This window comes from Macrotis lagotis, chromosome 6, assembly GCF_037893015.1.
Source record: "Macrotis lagotis isolate mMagLag1 chromosome 6, bilby.v1.9.chrom.fasta, whole genome shotgun sequence".
Classification (NCBI taxonomy): Eukaryota; Metazoa; Chordata; class Mammalia; order Peramelemorphia; family Peramelidae; genus Macrotis; species Macrotis lagotis.
Window position 1 is genome coordinate 131,071,110 of NC_133663.1, and position 18,337 is coordinate 131,089,446.

Here is an 18,337-nt window from a genome sequence, read left to right on the forward strand (position 1 = left end):
TATATATATATATATATATATCTTACTTGTACATAATTGATTTCATGTTATCTTTTCCATTATACTTGAAAGACTCTCTTTTGTCTTTCTTTGAATCTACAGTGCTTAACATGGTACTTGATACACATTAGGTATTGGATAAATGCTAATTAGTAGACTTAATGGTATTAGCAAAAAATTTTTCTCATTTAAAAACTTATCAAGTGCTTACCATGTATAAAACCTCTTGATAGGTGTTAGGGTACAAAAATTAAATAATTTCTAGTAATTTCCAATCTCACAAGATTAAGAGGAAAGAAGAGAGAGAGATACTATGATTATAAAAGAAAAAATATATAATATATATATATAATTAATGTCATAAGAGAGTGACAGTATTCTTACCATTCAGAGGAAGAAGAGATTACTTTTGGTTGGCAGAGAAGGCTTCATGAAGGCAGTGACACGTATTAATAAGACTCATCTTTTTAAAAATTATATTTCCTACCAGAACTGTCCAAAATGTTACTGTGAACATGAGCTTTTTAACACCATGTCCTAAATGTCCCATGAGCTTGTAATATTTTATTTTGGTAGATTGTTATCCATAATTTATATAATAACAAACATCTTTTGGAAACAGGGAGGTGAAGATATTTATCATTTAGAATGAAAATATGTTTTGATTACTTTTGGAGCAAAGTTTAGTTGAGGACAAATTCATAAATCATCACCAATAGAAATGGGAATTAGCTCAATTGCATGAGGATGTTAGCTTTATCAACTTCAAAAAGTAAGGTACTCAAAAAGATGCTGTATCTGGAATCTTTCACCTCACTACCCAAAAGGAGAACAATGTGAAATTTATCCATTTGAGTCAAAATTGGTCATTGCTTTTAGCCCTAGCTCAGTTGCTTTGTTTCTAGTGTAATTTTCCTGCACATTATTTTCCTAGTTGTGTTTTCTTTGCTCTTTATCCTACTTTTAAGAATATTTCATGACTTTTAGCAATATTTCATTATATCAATATACTACAATTTGTTTAGCCATTCCCTAATCTCTGGGTATCTATCTTTCCAATTGAGCGCTACCACAAAAAGTACTTCAATGAATATTTTGCTTACACACACACACACACACACACACACACACACACACACACACACACACACACACAGACAACTTCTCTTTCTGTGTTTGACCTCCTTGGGGTACATGAGCAGTAGTAGTAGTAGTATTGCTGAGTCAAAGATATAATATGAAGAGCTTTCTATTTAATTTCAAATTGTTTTTCATTAGACTGATCTAACTGAGGTGAATTGATGTTTATGTTTGGACAACTGGAACAAGAGAGTCTTTTTAGATTAAAAATAATGAGATCTTAGAGAAAAGATATAACTTCTTCAATTTCCCAATCTGTAAAATAGGGAAATTAATAACTATAATATCTATCTTACAAGATTATTTTGAAGTTTAAATTAAAAAGTGTATTAAAGTGTTTTGCAAACTTAAAATCACTAAATAAATATCAGTTATTATAATAGTCGTTTCCATGATAAACTCAAAGAGTATTCACCTTGCTGAGTAAACTTGAAATTCTGAATTTAGAAAATCAGAAGCATTTATCTTCTGAACCTTGCAATTTTCCTCTCTAGGGAGTTAGGAGGAAAGGGAGGGGTATCACCACAATGTCCTTATTCTCCAAACAAGAAGAAAGAGGTAGAGTGCATGAGGAAGAAAAAAAATACACCTACCTACACTATTCACTTTTATGTAGCTTTTCAAACCACAGAATGCATAAATATCATTGTCTTCTATTATTTTCTCAAGGTAGGAATGTATTAGAAGAATCCCATTTTCTGTCTTGGAAACATTTGGCTTTTTTCTACTTATACAAGTTAACTGACTGCACAAAAGATCATTATGGAGCAATGGGATATCAAGAATACAGACTGACCTGAAATAATTCTTTCCTGGGCCTAGTTCTCTTTAATCCTGTTTTGGCTCCTGGGTAGAGTTTGTGTTTAGAATTGTTTATTACTAAAATATGTATCCATACAATATGCAGGTTTTATTGGGTCAGATAGGTGGGGGTTGCCCCTTTCATGAAAGGAGAAAAATGGGAGTCCTATCACCACTTCCATGAAACTACTTCTCCACCCATTCTCCCTACTATTACTGTATTTATACTAGAACTATTTTCATTGGTCAGACATGACATTCAAGATACTTATAATGTTTTCATGATGACTCCAGTATGTGACATGGTAACGAATATAATTTGGCCCTTAGGAAAAAAAAATTAGGGTTTCAACAGGTGAATAGAGGAGGAAGAGGGTGATCATTCCCAGGCATGAGGAATGGCAGTAAAACATGGAAGCTGTCCATTCAGCAGTGAATGATTTACATTGGCTGTACCATACTCTATGAAGAGAAATAGTGTGAAATAATTCTGAAAAATCAAATAATAGTTGTTATTAACTAACCAACTAACTAAGGGTGCCCCCCTCACATCACCTCATACTCTGGGAAAAGGGAAGGGATTAGTTTTGCTCAGTTCCTACTGAGCTCAGTCTCAAGTTATTACAGAGGTTCTAGAGAAAATGAAGATCTGAGATATACTTAATAAGACCTGAAATTGGTTGGATGGAGGCGGGGGGGGGGGGGGGGGGGGGGGGGGGGGAGGAAAAGGGAAAGAGACCACATTTTTAAAAATGGTTCTCATTGAGAGAGAATTATGTTTTTAAATGATTTTAACTTTAAAAAAAGAATTTGAAAGGGTCATGAAAACTAAATGCTTATCAAGACTTTTGTCTTATGTTTCTTCATAAAGGATTTCAGACAGAAATGATGCTGCTAAAACTTATAAAGCCAATACCTTGGATAACCGACTAACTAATAGGTACAAGTATTTACTAACCTTGGGAAAAGGTTCAAGTATATGATTCTTCTCAGACTTACCTATCAATTTGTAATGCTCCATTCTTACTAAATGTTTTCCATTAGGTCTCATAAAGAAAGTATGTGTAAAGGTTCATGTGTGTGTGTATGGCCTTTATTTCAGGTCCATGATCAGAGGAAAAGGAAAACTTTGTGGGGTTTTTGAAAGTCAAATGAACCCAATTCTGGAATTCATTACATTTAGCACATGAATATTACTTTAGAAAATATTCTGGCAGCAAGAATATTGACAAAAAATCATGTAAATGCAGATTTTTACATTCTCATTACCAAGGAAATGATTGAACACAGCTGCACAGCAAATAAAGACATTTGGTAAAAAAACAGAAGCAGCTCTTTTGGGGGGGAGGGAAAAAAAGACTTCTTTGGAGATTCTCAAAAGATACATCTGAGTTAGGGAAGCCATCTCTTGGTATTTATCTAAATACTTGCACTTTCCTCTTTCCTCCATTCAAAAATTTTCTAACCTATCATTACACTGAACAATCAAAATATGGATGATTATAACACAGATGGTATTAATTATTCCTTGTTACCACTTGTTTATTTCTTTAACTTTGATGTTTTTCCCCCCCATCAGAGGCTTGTCCACATTCAGAACATCAGAAGCAACAAAGCCGTATGTATATTTCTCCTGAAACTATATTTTAGAGCATAATCTTTGTATGTTTATTCAAGGTACTGCCTATTCTCAACTTCTACATTAACAATATCATTTTTATACAATTTAAATAAACATTTTCAGGAATGAAATCTGGGTTCTCTCTCTTCCTGGTTTTTCTCTCTCTTCTCTACCCCCTTTCCCATATCTCTCTCCTCTTTCCCCCCCTCTCCTTCTTTCCCCTCTTTCCCTTTTTCTTTCTTTCTCTTCCCCTCCCTTTTCCTCTTCTCTTCTCCTACCTCCTCTCCTTCTCACCCTTCCTCCCCTGCCTTCCTCTCTTCTCTTTCCTTTCACTCTCCTCTCTAATTTTCTCCTTTTCTTTTTTGCTTCCTCTCCTTCCTCTCTCCTCCCATCAAATCCTACCTCTAATACTTAACAGCCTGGATGACATTGGGCATCTTTCTTAACCTCCCTGAAACCTCAGTTTCTTCATCTTTAAGATGAAGGGCTTAGATTAGATGATCTGAGGTTCTTTCAAACTCTAGACCTATGAATTGATCATCCCTTCCCCCTTCTTCCTCATTCTTTTCTACTGGTCATTGACTTTTAATGCTTTTCAGTTGCATGGTGTTCTTGGCTACCATCACTACCTCCTTCTTACCTAACTTCACTTCCCTGCAATTCTTTTATTAATAGAAAGGGGACTCCAAAATTATGGTTCTCCATAAAGGGTGCCTTAGATAAAATGAGTATTGCCTAAAATGTATGAATGGAAGATGTGAAAAGGTCTTGTCAGGACAAATTTTAATTAATTACTTAATTCTCAGTATTAATATATTTCCTTCTTTCTTTTAAAATAAAATTTTCAGTGTTTAAAGAACATGAAGCTTGTTTAACAAAATGTGAACTATTGTTATGAACTTTCCTTTTAAGGAAAATTTGTAATTTATATATAAAATGAACAAACTTTTAAGATTATTTGTATCTGTCCCTTTGTTCATTTATTATTTTTGTGCATTAATTTTTTTGTTGTTCATGTTCATTTAGGGAGTCTTCCTATTGCTATCCAATATCTTTCTCCCCTCCCTCTCCCTACTCCACAACCTATCCTTGATTATTTCCAATCATATTTAATGTAAAACCAGTGTTTCTCAAGGGTAGGTGAAGAGGCCAAGTACTATAGTTGGTGTTTTCTAGTGGTTGGAGGTTTAGAGAGAGAGAGAGAGAGAGAGAGAGAGAGAGAGAGAGAGAGTTTAAAAACAAAAAATAAGGATGTCTTCTTTTAACTTGATCTCCTCACTTTAACCCAGTTGCTACTATCAACCATGACTTGTCTGAGTTCCTCAAAGCAAGCAAATAAACAAAAACTCCAAACATTTTCTTTTCAAATATAGACTACCCGGAGCTTCTTGGAACACTAGCACCACTACAAGCACTACTGCTGCTGCTATTCCCATCACAACTCCTGTAAAGAAAAAAAGGTATTCAGGGTTTATTTTTCATTGGAAAAACATTTTTCTAAAAATTTAGTTGTCCTTCTAAATCAAAGTACTTCTCTATTGGCTATGTAAATAGGGCTCCTCAGGAATGGACATTTCAAGTTTGTCTTTTTATCTTCTCCCCTCTCTTCTTCATTCCCAGTTTCTCTATTTTTATAGTCTTCTGTGACTCCCAAATGCTCACCTATGCTCTGGTGATGTCTCACCTATTGCTACCCTCCCCATTTCCTGCCCAATGGGAAGAAGTGTGGTATCATATGAGGAGGAGTATTTTGTTATGAAGAAAGACATGAGTTCTAGATAAGGTTCTATCTCTAGTTATGAGAAATTTAGTTTTTCATTTAGTCTTCTAAGCTTTAATTTCCTCATTTGTAAAATTATCATTTGGATTTCAATTAGATCTCTGAGCAGCCTGGTTTAGGGGTGTAGACATTGGTTTCAGATTAGGATTCAAAGCCTATCTTTTATGCTTATGATATGAGTGACCTTAGACTATCAATAATTAATCAATCAACATATCTTTATTGTCTATTAAGTGTCAGGGTCTGTGTTAGGAACTAGAAATATAAATACCAAAGAATGAAAAAAGCTTTACTAGTATTGTACTACGGGCAATAAAAACAAATAAAAATTTATGTAGCATAAATATCAAGCTGATATTTGCATGTATATAAATATATATGCACAAAATGATCAAACATAAGATGGTTTGGGAGGAGAACACTGGCAATTGTGGGGAGCAAGAAAGGTTTTAAGGGGGGGCAGCTAGGCGGCACAGTAGATAGAGCACTGGCCTCAGAGTCAGGAGTACCTGAGTTCAAGTCCAGCCTCAGACACTTAATAATTACCTAGCTGTGTGGCCTTGGGCAAACCACTTAACCCCATTGCCTTGCCCCCCCCAAAAGAGAGGTTCTAATAAGAAAAATTATGCCTAAGATATATCTTAAGGCAATAGTAAGACTTTATGAAATGGATATAAGAAGAAATTCACTTCAGGCCTAGAAAGAGGCAACTAATGAAAAAAGCACAGGGATAGGAGATGGATTGTTGGTAATTTATGAGAATTATAGAAAAGACAAGTTTTGAGGAATTATGGAATGCAAGTCACTCGATATTTCATCTTTAAAAAAGGGGAAGGGAGGTTGAATTATATGGCCTTTGAGTTACCTGCTAGTGCTAGCTCTCTCATCTTAGAATGACTTCTAACTCTTAAGTTCAATTAAATCTTGGATAAAGCAAATTAATAAATTGGAACTAGAATCCACATCTTTGGCCTCCTAATAGATTGTTCTTTGATACCATAAACCTTAATAGGAACTTTCTAGAGGAATTGCCCTAAATTTCTAAATAATAATGATGGTAGAAACATAGATCATTATGTAATTCTAGTAGGGCAGAAATCTTGGATGCAAGTAAACCTTTTCCAAGAGCCCTTAAATCATGCCACCTAAGTGGTATTTATAGATTGGCTAGTTATAATCAAGGTACAATTAAGGATTTTGCCAAATATATATATATATATATATATATATATATATATATACATATATATCTATGTATGTAAATATGGGAATATGGGAATCTTGAGTAAAAATTTATGTGTTCCTGCAATTATTACCATCTTCTCTAATTAGGTCCTGCTTTTATGGTAAGATGGGGATAGGAGCTGGACCTGTAATTTCACTTTTGTAAAAAGTTTCCAGTGATAACTCTAGCAATGTAGGTCTGAATCTTCTCTGTAACTGATAGTCTTAGAGAGTTACCTAGAGCACTGAGGAGTTAACCTGCTGAAGAGGTTTCCTTGACTACAATGCCAGCTTTTTATCCACATGCCTTTGCTACCTTTGATAAGACCCATTTGTCCAATAGGCACAGAGCAGTAAATAGATCCATTAATGCCAGAGTAGAAGAAAGGACTGAGTAATTCCAACAGTACAGTATTAAAGGGCCAAAAAGTAAATGCTATTAATAAAAGAGACAATGCTGACTTATGCCTAGTTCTTATGCCTGTTACTATTGCATTTCTTGGGAGATTAAAAATAAATTGCTTTAGTCAGCTCAGCCCAGCACTATAACTTGGTAACCTTGGCTCTTTAACTCCTAAAGTCTAGAGATACATGGGACCTCTCAAGTCTGTTAGTCTAATTGGCTATCCAAAGCAGGAGTCTCTTCTCTAATACTCCTCAAACATGATCACCTAGCCTTTACTTCAATACCATCATTGGCTGGAAATTTACTACATTGTGAATCATTACTGATCAGTTTGGACATTTAATATTTCAAAATATTTGAATCAATATAATTTTCACCCATTTGTCCTACTTTTCTCCTTTGTTGTGATAAAAATACTTCTCTTACAACATGACAACCTCTCAAGTATTTGAAAATAACTATTATGGTTGCCCTGATCTCCCTCCAGATTAAACATCCTTAGTCCTTGCAATTGTTTTCCATCTAGTATATTTTCTAGAATCCTCATTTTCCTGTCTATCATCCTTTGGACTTTCTTTATTGCTTTGCCCTTTAAACTTTATGCTGGACCTCTCAGCTGCTCTTGTCAGTCCAAAGGATGATTAAGTGAGGTTTAATATTTTTTATTGGCAAAAAGTTTTCTGCACTAAAAGTAACACTATTTAGTTCTGAGTTTGATTCTTTACATTTTCAGTTTTTTTTCCTGACACTATCATCACTACAATGTCTTATTATTTATTGTCAAAGAAAACCAGAAAATTGATTTCAATAAAGAGAGCATGAATGTATCATGGGAATTTTCCATTTTATTTACAAGAATTGGGACTTACAAAGAATAAACGAACATAAAATAATTTGCCTTTTTGACTGCCAAATGCTGTAAGTTGATCCTAAAAAGAAGTGGCTTTGGGATCAGATCTTCTGAACATTCTGTTTATAGCATATGTTATTTCTTAACAGACAATCCTGGTTTCCACCACCTCCTCCAGGATATTCCACCACTCAGAATGCAGCAGGAAATGGAAGGTAAGGAAGAAAGTCAAAGCTCATTTTTGGGTAATTTTATAGGAGAGTTTGTTCTATTTTTTAAAACTGTTATTTGAGATATTTTGAAATATTTTTGCTGTTCAGTCATTCAATTGGTTCCTCTTTGTGACCCCATGAATTGTAAAATTTCAGGCTCTTCTGTCCTCTACTATTTTAAAGCCTGACCAAGTTCATATTCATTGTTTTCATGATATTATCTATCTCATCCTCTGCTGTTCTCTTTTCCTTTTGACTTTAATCTCTCCCAACATTAGTATCTTTTCTAGAGTCCCTTCTTCTCATGTGGACAAGGTATTTAAGCTTTTTTAGCTTCAGTATTTGACCTTCCAGTGAATAGCCTGAATTAATTTCTTTAAATATTGACTGATTTGACCTTGCTGTCCAAGTCTTCTTAAAAGTCTTCTTTATTTTATTTTATTTTATTTGTTTAGGTTTTTTTTTTTTTGGCTAGGTAATGGGGTTAAGTGGCTTGCCCAAGGCCATACAGCTAGGTAATTATTAAGTGTTTGAGGTCGGATTTGAACCTAGGTACTCCTGACTCCAGGGCTGGTGTTTTATCCACTGCACCACCTAACCACCCCTAAAAGTCTTCTTTAGCACAAAAATTCAAAATTGTGATTTGACACTCGGCTTTCCTTATATTCCAACTCTCACAGCCATACATTGCTATTGGAAAAAACCATAATTTTGAATATATAGACCTCTATCAGCAAGATGATGTCTCTGCTTTTTAGTATAAGATACAGATTTGCTATACTTTCCTTCCAAGGAGCAAGAGACTTTTGATTTCATGGCAGCAGTTGCTATCTGCAGGGATCTTTGCATCTAAGAATCTAAAATCTAACACTGATTCCATCTTTTCCCTCTATTTGTCAGGAAGAGGTGGGACCAAGTTGCTAAGATCTTAATTCTTTTGATGCTATACTTTAAATTAACTTTTACACTCCCCTTTATCTCCCTCTTCAAGAGGCTTCTTCATTCTTCCTTTTCTGTCATCAGAGTGATAATAACTACATATCTGTAATTATGGATATTTCTCCTGGCAACCTTAATTCTGACTTTCGATTCATCCATGTTGGCATTTCATATGATACATTCTGCATATAAGTTAAATAACTTGGCAATATACAGTCTTGTCATACTCCTTTTCTAATCTTAAACCAATCAATTCTTCCAGTCCAGTTCTAATTATTGCTTCTTGACTTCTACACTAGCTCCACAGAGACAAGATGAAAGATGGTCAAGTATTTAATATATGAGGACTTGCCACATTTTGTTGTGATTCATACAGTCAAAGGCTCTAGAGTAGTCAAGGTTGGTAATTTGGTCTCTAGTTCCTCAGTCTCTGAAAATCAGCCTGTTCTGATAATTTCTCTGTTCACATATTGCTGAAACCTGTTCTGCAAACTATTAATAAGTAAAACCTTGCTTGCTTGTGAGATGAGCACAATTATATTAAGTTTGGTAATTTGAACATTCTTGGGTATTGCCCTTCTTTAGGGTTGGAATGTAACTTGATATTTTCCAATCCAGTATTCACTTTTGAGTTTTACAAATTTGCTAGTATGTTGAGTGCAACATTTTAATACTACCATCATTTTTGGATTTTAAATAGTTCAGCTAGAATTCTGTCACCTCCACTAGCCTAATTGGTAGCAAAAGTCATATAATCTACTTGACTTCATTCCTCAGGATTTCTGGCTCTAGATCATTTATCAATGTTGTTAAAATTTTTCTTGTATAGTTCTTCTGTGTATTCTTGCCACTTCTTAATCTATTCGACTTCTGTTAAGTCCCTGCAATTTTATCATGCCTATTTTGTATGAAATAGTCCTTTAATATCTCTAATTTTCTTTTTCTTTTTCTAATTACTTGTAAAACAATTTTCCCATTCATTAAAAATATTTTTTGAGTTTCAAATTCTTTTCCTTTCTTCTTTTACCCTTCATTGAGAAGACAGGCAATTTGATATAGGTTATTCATGTGCAGTCATGTAAAACATTTTCATATTAGTTATGTTGTGAATAAAAATACAAATAGGAAACAAAGGAAAATAAGAAAGTTTTTTTTGTTTTGTTTTGTTTTTTTAGTTTTTGTAAGGCAATGAGGTTAAGTGGCTTGCCCAAGGCCACACAGCTAGGTAATTATTAAGTGTTTGAGGTCAGATTTGAACTCAGGTACTCCTGACTCCAGGGCCGGTACTCTATCCACTGTGCCACCTAGCTGCCTCAAGAAAGTTTTTTTTTTTAAAAAAGGATGTTTCAATCTGCATTCTTTTTTTAATTTGGGAGTGGATAGCATTTTTTCTTTAAAAGTCTTTCAGAATTATCTTAAATCATTGTACTTCTGAGAATAGCTAAGTCATTCACTGTTGATTATTGCCCAATATTATTGTTACCATGTGCAATGTTTTCCTGGTTCTGCTCACTTCACATTGCATCAGTTCATATGATTCTTTCCAGCTTTGTGGATATTTCCTACTTGACTTTTTTATTGCATAATAGCATTCCATCATTATTAGGTATCACAACTTGCCCAGTCATTCAGCAAAAGATGGTTGTCCCCTCAACTTCCAATTCTTTTCTGCCAATTAAAAGAACTGCTATGAATATTGTTGTATACATTGGTCATTTTCCTTTTTAAAAAATTTCTTTAGGATACAGATCCAATGGTGGTATTACTGGTTCAAAAGGTATGCATAGTTTTATAGGTTTTTTAGGTACAGTTTCAAATTCCTCTCCAGAATGGTTGAATCAGTTCCCTACTTTACTGATAGAGTTTGCTAACCCAATTTTCCCACATTCCCTCTAAAATTTGTCATTTTCCTTTGCAACCATATTAACCAATCTGATAGGTGTGAGGTGATAACTCAGAGTTGTTTTATTTTTTATTTGTGTTTTTTAAAAGAAATATTTTATTCATTTTGAATTTTATATTTTTTCCCCTAATCTCGCTTCCTTCCCTCCACCACCACCCCCACCCCCACACAGAAAGCAGTCTATTAGTCTTTACATTGTTTTCATGGTATACATTGATCTGAGTTGAATGTGATGAGAGAGAAAACATATCCTTAAGGAAGAAACATAAAGTATAAGAGATAGCAAAATTACATAACATAATAAGATAATGGTTTTATTTGTTTTTGCAATTAAAGGTAATAGTCTTTGGTCTTTGCTCAAACCCCACAATTCTTTCTCTGAACAAAAATGGTATTCTCCATCACAGATACTCCAAAATTGTGCCTGATTATTGCACTGGTGGAATAAGCAAGCCCATTAAGGTTGACCATCACTCCTATGTTGCTGTAAGGGTGTACAATGTTCTTCTGGTTCTGCTCATCTTGCTTAGCATCAATTCATGCAAGTCCTTCCAGGATTCCCTGAATTCTCATCCCTCCTGGATTCTAATAGTACAACAGTGTTCCATCACATACTTATACCACAGTTTTTTAAGCTATCCCCTAAATGAAGGACATTCACTTAATTTCTAATTCTTTGCCACCACAAACAGTGGTGCTATGAATATTTTTGTACAAGTGATGTTTTTACCCTTTTTCATAATCTCTTCAGGATATAGACTCAGTTAGTGGTATTGATGGATCAAAAGGGTATGCACATTTTTGTTGCCCTTTGGGTGTAATTCCAAAATGCTCTCCAGAAAGACTGGATGAGTTCACAGCTCCAACAACAACAATGTAATAGTGTCCCAGATTTCCCACATCCCTTCCAACATTGATCATTGTCCTTTCTGGTCATATTGGCCAGTCTGAGAGGTGTGAAGTGGTACCTCAGAGGTGCTTTAATTTGCATTTCTCTAATAATTAGTGATTTAGAACAATTTTTCATATGTCTATGGATTGCTTTGATTTCCTCATCTGTAAATTGCCTTTGAGCCTTTCTCAATTGGGGAATGGTTTTTTTAAAAAAAAATTTGACTCAGTTCTCTGTATATTTTAGAAATGAGTCCTTTGTCAGAAATACTAGTTGTAAAAATTGTTTCCCAATTTACTACAATTGTTTTGATCTTGGTTACAGTGGTTTTGTCTGTTCCAAAGCTTTTTAATTTAATGTAATCAATATTGTCTAGTTTGTTTTTAATGATGTTCTCCATCTCTTCCTTGGTCATAAACTGCTTCCCTTTCCATAGATCTGACAGGTAAACTATTCCTTGATCTCCTAGTTTGCTTATAATATTGTTTTTTTAATGTCTAAATCCTGTATCCATTTTGCTCTCATCTTGGTATAGGGTGTGAGGCGGTGTTGTCTAATCCAAGTTTCTGCCATACTAGCTTCCAATTTTCCCAATAGTTGTTATCGAAGAGAGAGTTTTTATCCCAATAGCTGGACTCTTTGGGTATATCAAACAGCAGATTACTATAATCATTTCCTGCTATTGCACCTAGTCTGTTCCACCGATCCAGCACTCTATTTTTTAGCCAATACCAGACAGTTTTGATGACTGATACTTAATAATATAATTTTAGATCTGGTAGGGCTTAAGCTACCTTCTTTTGTACTTTTTTTTCATTAAATGTCTGGAGATTCTTGACATTTTATTTCTCCATATGAATTTACTTATAATTTTTTTCTAACTCATTTAAGTAATTATTTGGAATTTTGATTGGTAGGGCACTAAACAAGTAGTTTAATTTTGGTAGAATTGTTATTTTTATTATATTAGTTCAGCCTATCCATGAACAGTTGATATTTGCCCACTTATTTAAATCTGATTTTATTTGTGTGAGTCAGAGTTGTTTTTAATCACATTTCTCCAGTCAATAGTGATTTAGAGCATTTATTCAAATGATTATAGTTGACTTTAGTTTATTCATCTGAAAACTGTTCATATCCTTGACCATTTATCAAGTGGGAAATGATTCATATTTCATAAATTTGACTCACACATATACAGACTTCTCTCTATATTTGTTTTATATATATATATATATATATATATATATATATATTCCCTTCCCCAGTTTTCTGCTTTGATTCAATGTAATCAAAATTAACCATTTTATGTCCCATAATGTTCTCTTTTCTGTTTGCTCATAAATTCTTCCCTTATCCTTAGATCTGAAAGATATACTTTTCCACATTCACTAATTTGTTTTTGACATTATCCTTTATGTCTAAATTATGCATTCTACTCTGCTATCTGCTTCCATTTTATGGGTGAGCTCATTCTAGTCACAGTTATAATTAATAGCTGTGTATTTCCTCCATTCTACAATCCCCCCCCATTTATCTCTCTCTCTCTCTCTCTCTCTCTCTCTCTCTCTCTCTCTCTCTCTCTCTCTCTCTCTCTCTACCTTTCCACCCCTCAAAAGTATTTTATTTCTGACTACTACCTCCCCTAATCCACCCTCCAGCTTGTCTTATTCTTATCCCTTCCCCTCATTTCCCTATAGGGCAAAATAGATTTCAAAACCAACTGTGTGTCTTATTCCCTCTTTGAGCTAAATTCCAATGAGAAAAGGGTCAAGTTTTATCTATCCCTGCCCCCCAACTTCTGCATCTTCTCCTCTTCTGTTGAAGCTCATGTGCACCTCTTTTATGTGAGATAATTTATCCCATCCTACTTCTCCCTTCTATGTCATCCCTTTTTATCACCCCTTTATTTTATTTTTAATATAATTCCATCATAGTCAACTCATATTCATGTCATATATATACTCCTTCAAACTGCCCTAATAATAATAGAGTTCTAATTAGTTACAAATATTATCTTCTCATATAGGAACATAAATAGTTTAACTTAAATCTTTCTTGATTCTTGTTATTTGAGAGTCAAATTTTCTATTCAGTTCTGGTCTCTTCATTAGCAATACTTGAAAATCCTCTAATTCATTGATTATCATTTTTTTTCTCCTTATATTCAGTTTTGCTAGGGAGGTGATTCTTGTATTTAATTCTAGCTTCATAAAGGATGTTATTTAGGTCATATCTATGTGATCTTTTGGAGTTCCCTACTTTCTCCAAGTTAAGCCTGAATTTTGTACTAAGAAGCTCATAATCTAGGCCATGTCAGTTCCAGGTCTTTTTTAACTGACTGTATAGAATTTCTTTACCATTGATTGCAAAGCATATAATCAATGATTTTTATATTAATGATCTGGTAACAGCCATGAATAGATTTGCTTTTTGAGTTGTTGAAAAAGAACATTTGCTAAAACCAAACTCTCTTAGCCTCCACTATGCTTCATTTGTATTCTAAGGCCAAATTTGGCTGTTACTCCAATTTTCTTTTGATTTACAACTTTGTATTCCAATCTACTATGATGAATGTGACATCTTTTTTAAGGGGGGGCTGTTATTTCTAGAAGAACTGATTAACTTTGTCCTCATTGTCATCAGTAATTTAATTAACTACAAGAATCTTAAAGGGTTCTAAGTACTGGAAGACTCTGGAGGTCTCACTTAAGAACTTTACAAATGATTGTAAGTTGTGGGAGCCTTAGGACAGCCCAGTTTATGATGCCCTCATCAGAGAAAGTTCTAAGCTTTGTCAACCCTGCAGAATTAAAGTGGGTCAAAGAATAATGAGACACTTAAGTTTAAAGTTAACACCTCTGCTTTTCATCAGGGGCTTTTTGTCTCAAATATAGTGATGTCAACTTGGACCTCTGCAGTGGAAAGACAAGACCCAACTACACCCATATCCTTTAAGACCAGTCTCCTCAATTATATTCAACCTTTTAATTATCCTAAGAGAAGTAAAGTTCTCAAGAATTAGAAGTGTTATATCCTCCCTTTTAGGGTTGTATACAATTTGATCATCTTGACTAACATTTGTTTTGTTTTGTTTTTTTTCTTCCCCTTTTCATTAAACTTTTCATGCAACTCTTGAGTCATGTATTTGGAGAATGAATTCTCTGTTCAGTTCTGGTCTTCCAATTCTGGAAGTCCTTTATTTCATTGAACATCCATCTTTTCCCCTGACAATATTCTGCATTTTGCAGGGTAGTAAATTCTCAGTTGTAATCTCAGGTTCTTTGCCCTGTGATATATGGTATTCCAGGTCCTCTGGTCCTTCAGTGTAGAGTCTGATAGGTCCTATGTGAGTCTGATTGTGCTTCCTTTGTAATTGAACTGTTTTCTTTTTTTCTGCTTGCAGTATTCTCTCCTTTATTTGAAAGTTCTGGAATTTGGTTATAACAGCCCTTGGAGTTTTTATCCTGGGGTCTCTTTCTGGAAGGGTTCTGTATATTCTTTCTTTCTCTCTCTCTCTCTCTCTCTCTCTCTCTCTCTCTCTCTCTCTCTCTCTCTCATTTTAGCAAGGCAATGGGGTTAAGTGACTTGCCCAAGGCCACACAGCTAGGTAATTATTAAGTGTCTGAGGCCAAATTTGAACTCAGGTATTCCTGATTCCAGGGCTGGTGCTCTATCCACTGCACCACCTAGCCGCCCCTCTGTATATTCTTTCAATGGTTGTATTGTTTTCTTGTTCTAGCAGATTTGGATAATTTTCCCTAATAATTTCCTGCATGATGTTTTCCAGGTTCTTTTTTTAATCTAGGCTTTCTGGTAGTCTGATGATTCATAGATTGTCTCCCCTACATCTCTTTTCTAGGCCATTTGTTTTCCCTAAAAGCAACTTTACATTTTCTTCAATTTTTTTCCAGCCTTTTTATTTTGTTTGATGAATCCTGTAATCTCATAGATTCATTTATTTCTAGTTGTTCAATTCTAATTTTTAGGGTTTTATTTTCTTCAATTACCTTTTGTGTTTCCCTTTTAAATGATCAATTTTTCATAATTATCCTGCACTACTATCATTTCTTTTTCTACTTTTCTTCTTCCTTTCTTCTTTGATTTTTGAATTCTTTTTTAAACTCTTCAATGAGATTTTGGATTTGAATCCAATTCATAGACTGTTTTGAGACTTCCCTTGTGAGTGATTTTTCACTGAATTCTTCTTCAGACATGGCATTGCTGCCATCTTTGTCTATAAAGTAGTTTTCTACAGCAAGAGCTCTTTTAGCTTTTTTGCTCATCTTGGCTATTTTAGCTCTGGTCCTGGGGTATAGAGAGTAGAGATTCAAGAGTTTGTTTTTTTTTTTTTCCTGGGATTGGGGTCTGATACCTGGCTTGTCGTTGGCCAAGATGTTGTCCATGCAGTCCAGGCTTTCCTTTGCAGAGGTTTGTTTCCTCCTTTATGTCCAGGTTCTGACTTGGCAGTGGTTTGTTCCTGACCCAGTCCTGAATTTTATTCCAGCATTCCCAGGGCTCAGACTTTGTTTGGGGTTGGAACCCTCTCTGCTGGCTTGCTATCTAGCTGCTGGGACCTCTGCTGTTTTTAAGCTGTTGGGACCTGAATTTCACTGTAGCTAAAAGTCTCCTGATGATTTTCCTGCTCTCCTGCCTCCTGGGCTTTATTTCCCCTTTCCCCCCCAAAGAGACAGAGTTTCACTGAAGATCCTCTACAATGTCTACCATTGAAAACTTCTTTGAATCTTTCTCTTTTCCTTGGTTGGATCTATAACTTGAATGTCAGAGCTGCAGAATTGATCTTTACAGCATTGGACTTTGTTTTTGTCATCAGACTCATCTGCCACTGAGCTGCCTTTCAGTTTTAATCCAGCTGCTTCTTTCTGAAGCTACTTTTAGTTGTTATCTACTCTTCCCCTGTAGTGTGTTGAACACCTTCTGACCTGAGGGGCTCATTTTCCCATGTCATCTATTTTTATCATTTTAATACTGTTCGTGGGGTTTTCTTGAAAAGATACTGGAGTGGTTTCTCATTTCCTTCTTTTGTCAGAGCTATTTAATCATAGCCATGAATAAAAATAGCTAATCAATATCAATTGATTTTTAAAATAAGTAGTATATAACATTCACAATATTCCTATTTTCAGGGCTATAGACATTATTCTTTATTATACTTTGAAGCACTGTTTAATTTTTATTTCATTACTTTCAATAAATGAAGAGCTATCTTCTTGCTACCTCAAATGTTTGATCAATTTATATTTCACTTTGAAATCTTTGTCAACCAGGGACTAGAAGAAGGCCAGGGGCATGGGGGAGGGGGCCGAGAGGGGGGGAAGGATTGCTAGATTTAAGAACTGCTTTTGTTCCTGAGGGATCCAGAACAAGGCATTAGATTTTACCAGGCTTTCTCTGTCTTTGGTTTACTGTCACCATTCCATAGATCAGGGGAAAGTCTTTTACACCAAAACTTAAGATTGAATCAGGTCTATCTCAATAGGGATTAATATAAAAAAGGAATTCTAAAAATACTTAATGCACAAAATATTTTTTTTTTTTTGCAAGGCAAACAGGGTTAAGTGGTTTGCCCAAGGCCACACAGCTAGGTAATTATTAAGTGTCTGAGACCAGATTTGAACCTAGGTACTCCTGACTCCAGTGCTTTATCCACTACACCACCTAACCACCCCAATGCACAAAATATTTATATGAAACTATATATTTCTTCTGCCACAAAAATGCTTAAAAGACAGAAGATTAAGAAATATACATTAAAAATAGTTAAAACACTAAACAATTTTGTGTAACTGTTGAATAGTTACTACTCATTCCCCTTGCATTTGTAATGTCTGAATAACTCACAAAGTTCAGAGATATTAAAGAGAGGGCATGACTTGGATTTTCAGTCTTCATCTGCCATATCATCTTGGTGGTCAACTTCTGTGAAAATTCGTAGAATTTTCTTGTGGGTTAGAAATACTGACTCAGGAAATCTGATGATTCCTGTTCTTACTAGGTAGCTTCCAAGAATGAAAAGATCCTTCTTTCAGAATCACTCTTGTGATATGGGCTCAGTGAAAAAAAACAAAATGAAACATAAAACTGAAGGAGCAACCAGGGTCTTGAGGGTTAGAATCAGGTTCATCTAGGTAAACATATGTTCATACTGCTAGGTCTAGATCCATACTTCCATGAGCCTTGGGGAGGTGAAGAAGAAAGTTCCTCCTTTGATTGCTAGAAATCCAAGAAAAAAAGAAGAGTGGGGGGGGGAGAAGAGTTCTCCCATGGATATTATACCCTATTGAAGCATCCTTGTAGTCATATATTCTCTTAGAAAATCAAAAATTAAAATTATCTATGATTTGTATTATATATTTTTTAGTTTGTTAAATATTCCTAATTATATTTTAATTTGGCTTAGATGTAACTAGGACATTTTGTGACCTCCTTGTAGATGGGGTTGCGAGTTTGAAGTCAGAGCACATATCCATCTCCAAAGAATCAGAATTCAGGGACTAAACTAGTGCAGATGATCAGGAAGTTCTCCCCCTGCTGGTCCCCCTACACTG

At 34.8% G+C, this 18,337-nt stretch overlaps 1 protein-coding gene across 5 annotated transcripts in view; it reads left to right on the forward strand.

Annotated features, from left to right (window-relative positions):
• The window catches only part of SCEL (sciellin), a 149,843-nt gene that overhangs the window by 51,450 nt on the left and 80,056 nt on the right, over window positions 1-18,337 (forward strand). For 4 of the 5 annotated variants that reach the window (XM_074191855.1, XM_074191859.1, XM_074191857.1 and 1 more), the window contains exons 6-9: window positions 2,813-2,881; window positions 3,521-3,559; window positions 4,936-5,022; window positions 7,972-8,037. In XM_074191855.1, the coding sequence (XP_074047956.1) occupies window positions 2,813-2,881; window positions 3,521-3,559; window positions 4,936-5,022; window positions 7,972-8,037 (261 nt within the window). The remainder of the gene's footprint in view (window positions 1-2,812; window positions 2,882-3,520; window positions 3,560-4,935; window positions 5,023-7,971; window positions 8,038-18,337) is intronic. The other variant, XM_074191860.1, reaches the window with a different exon arrangement.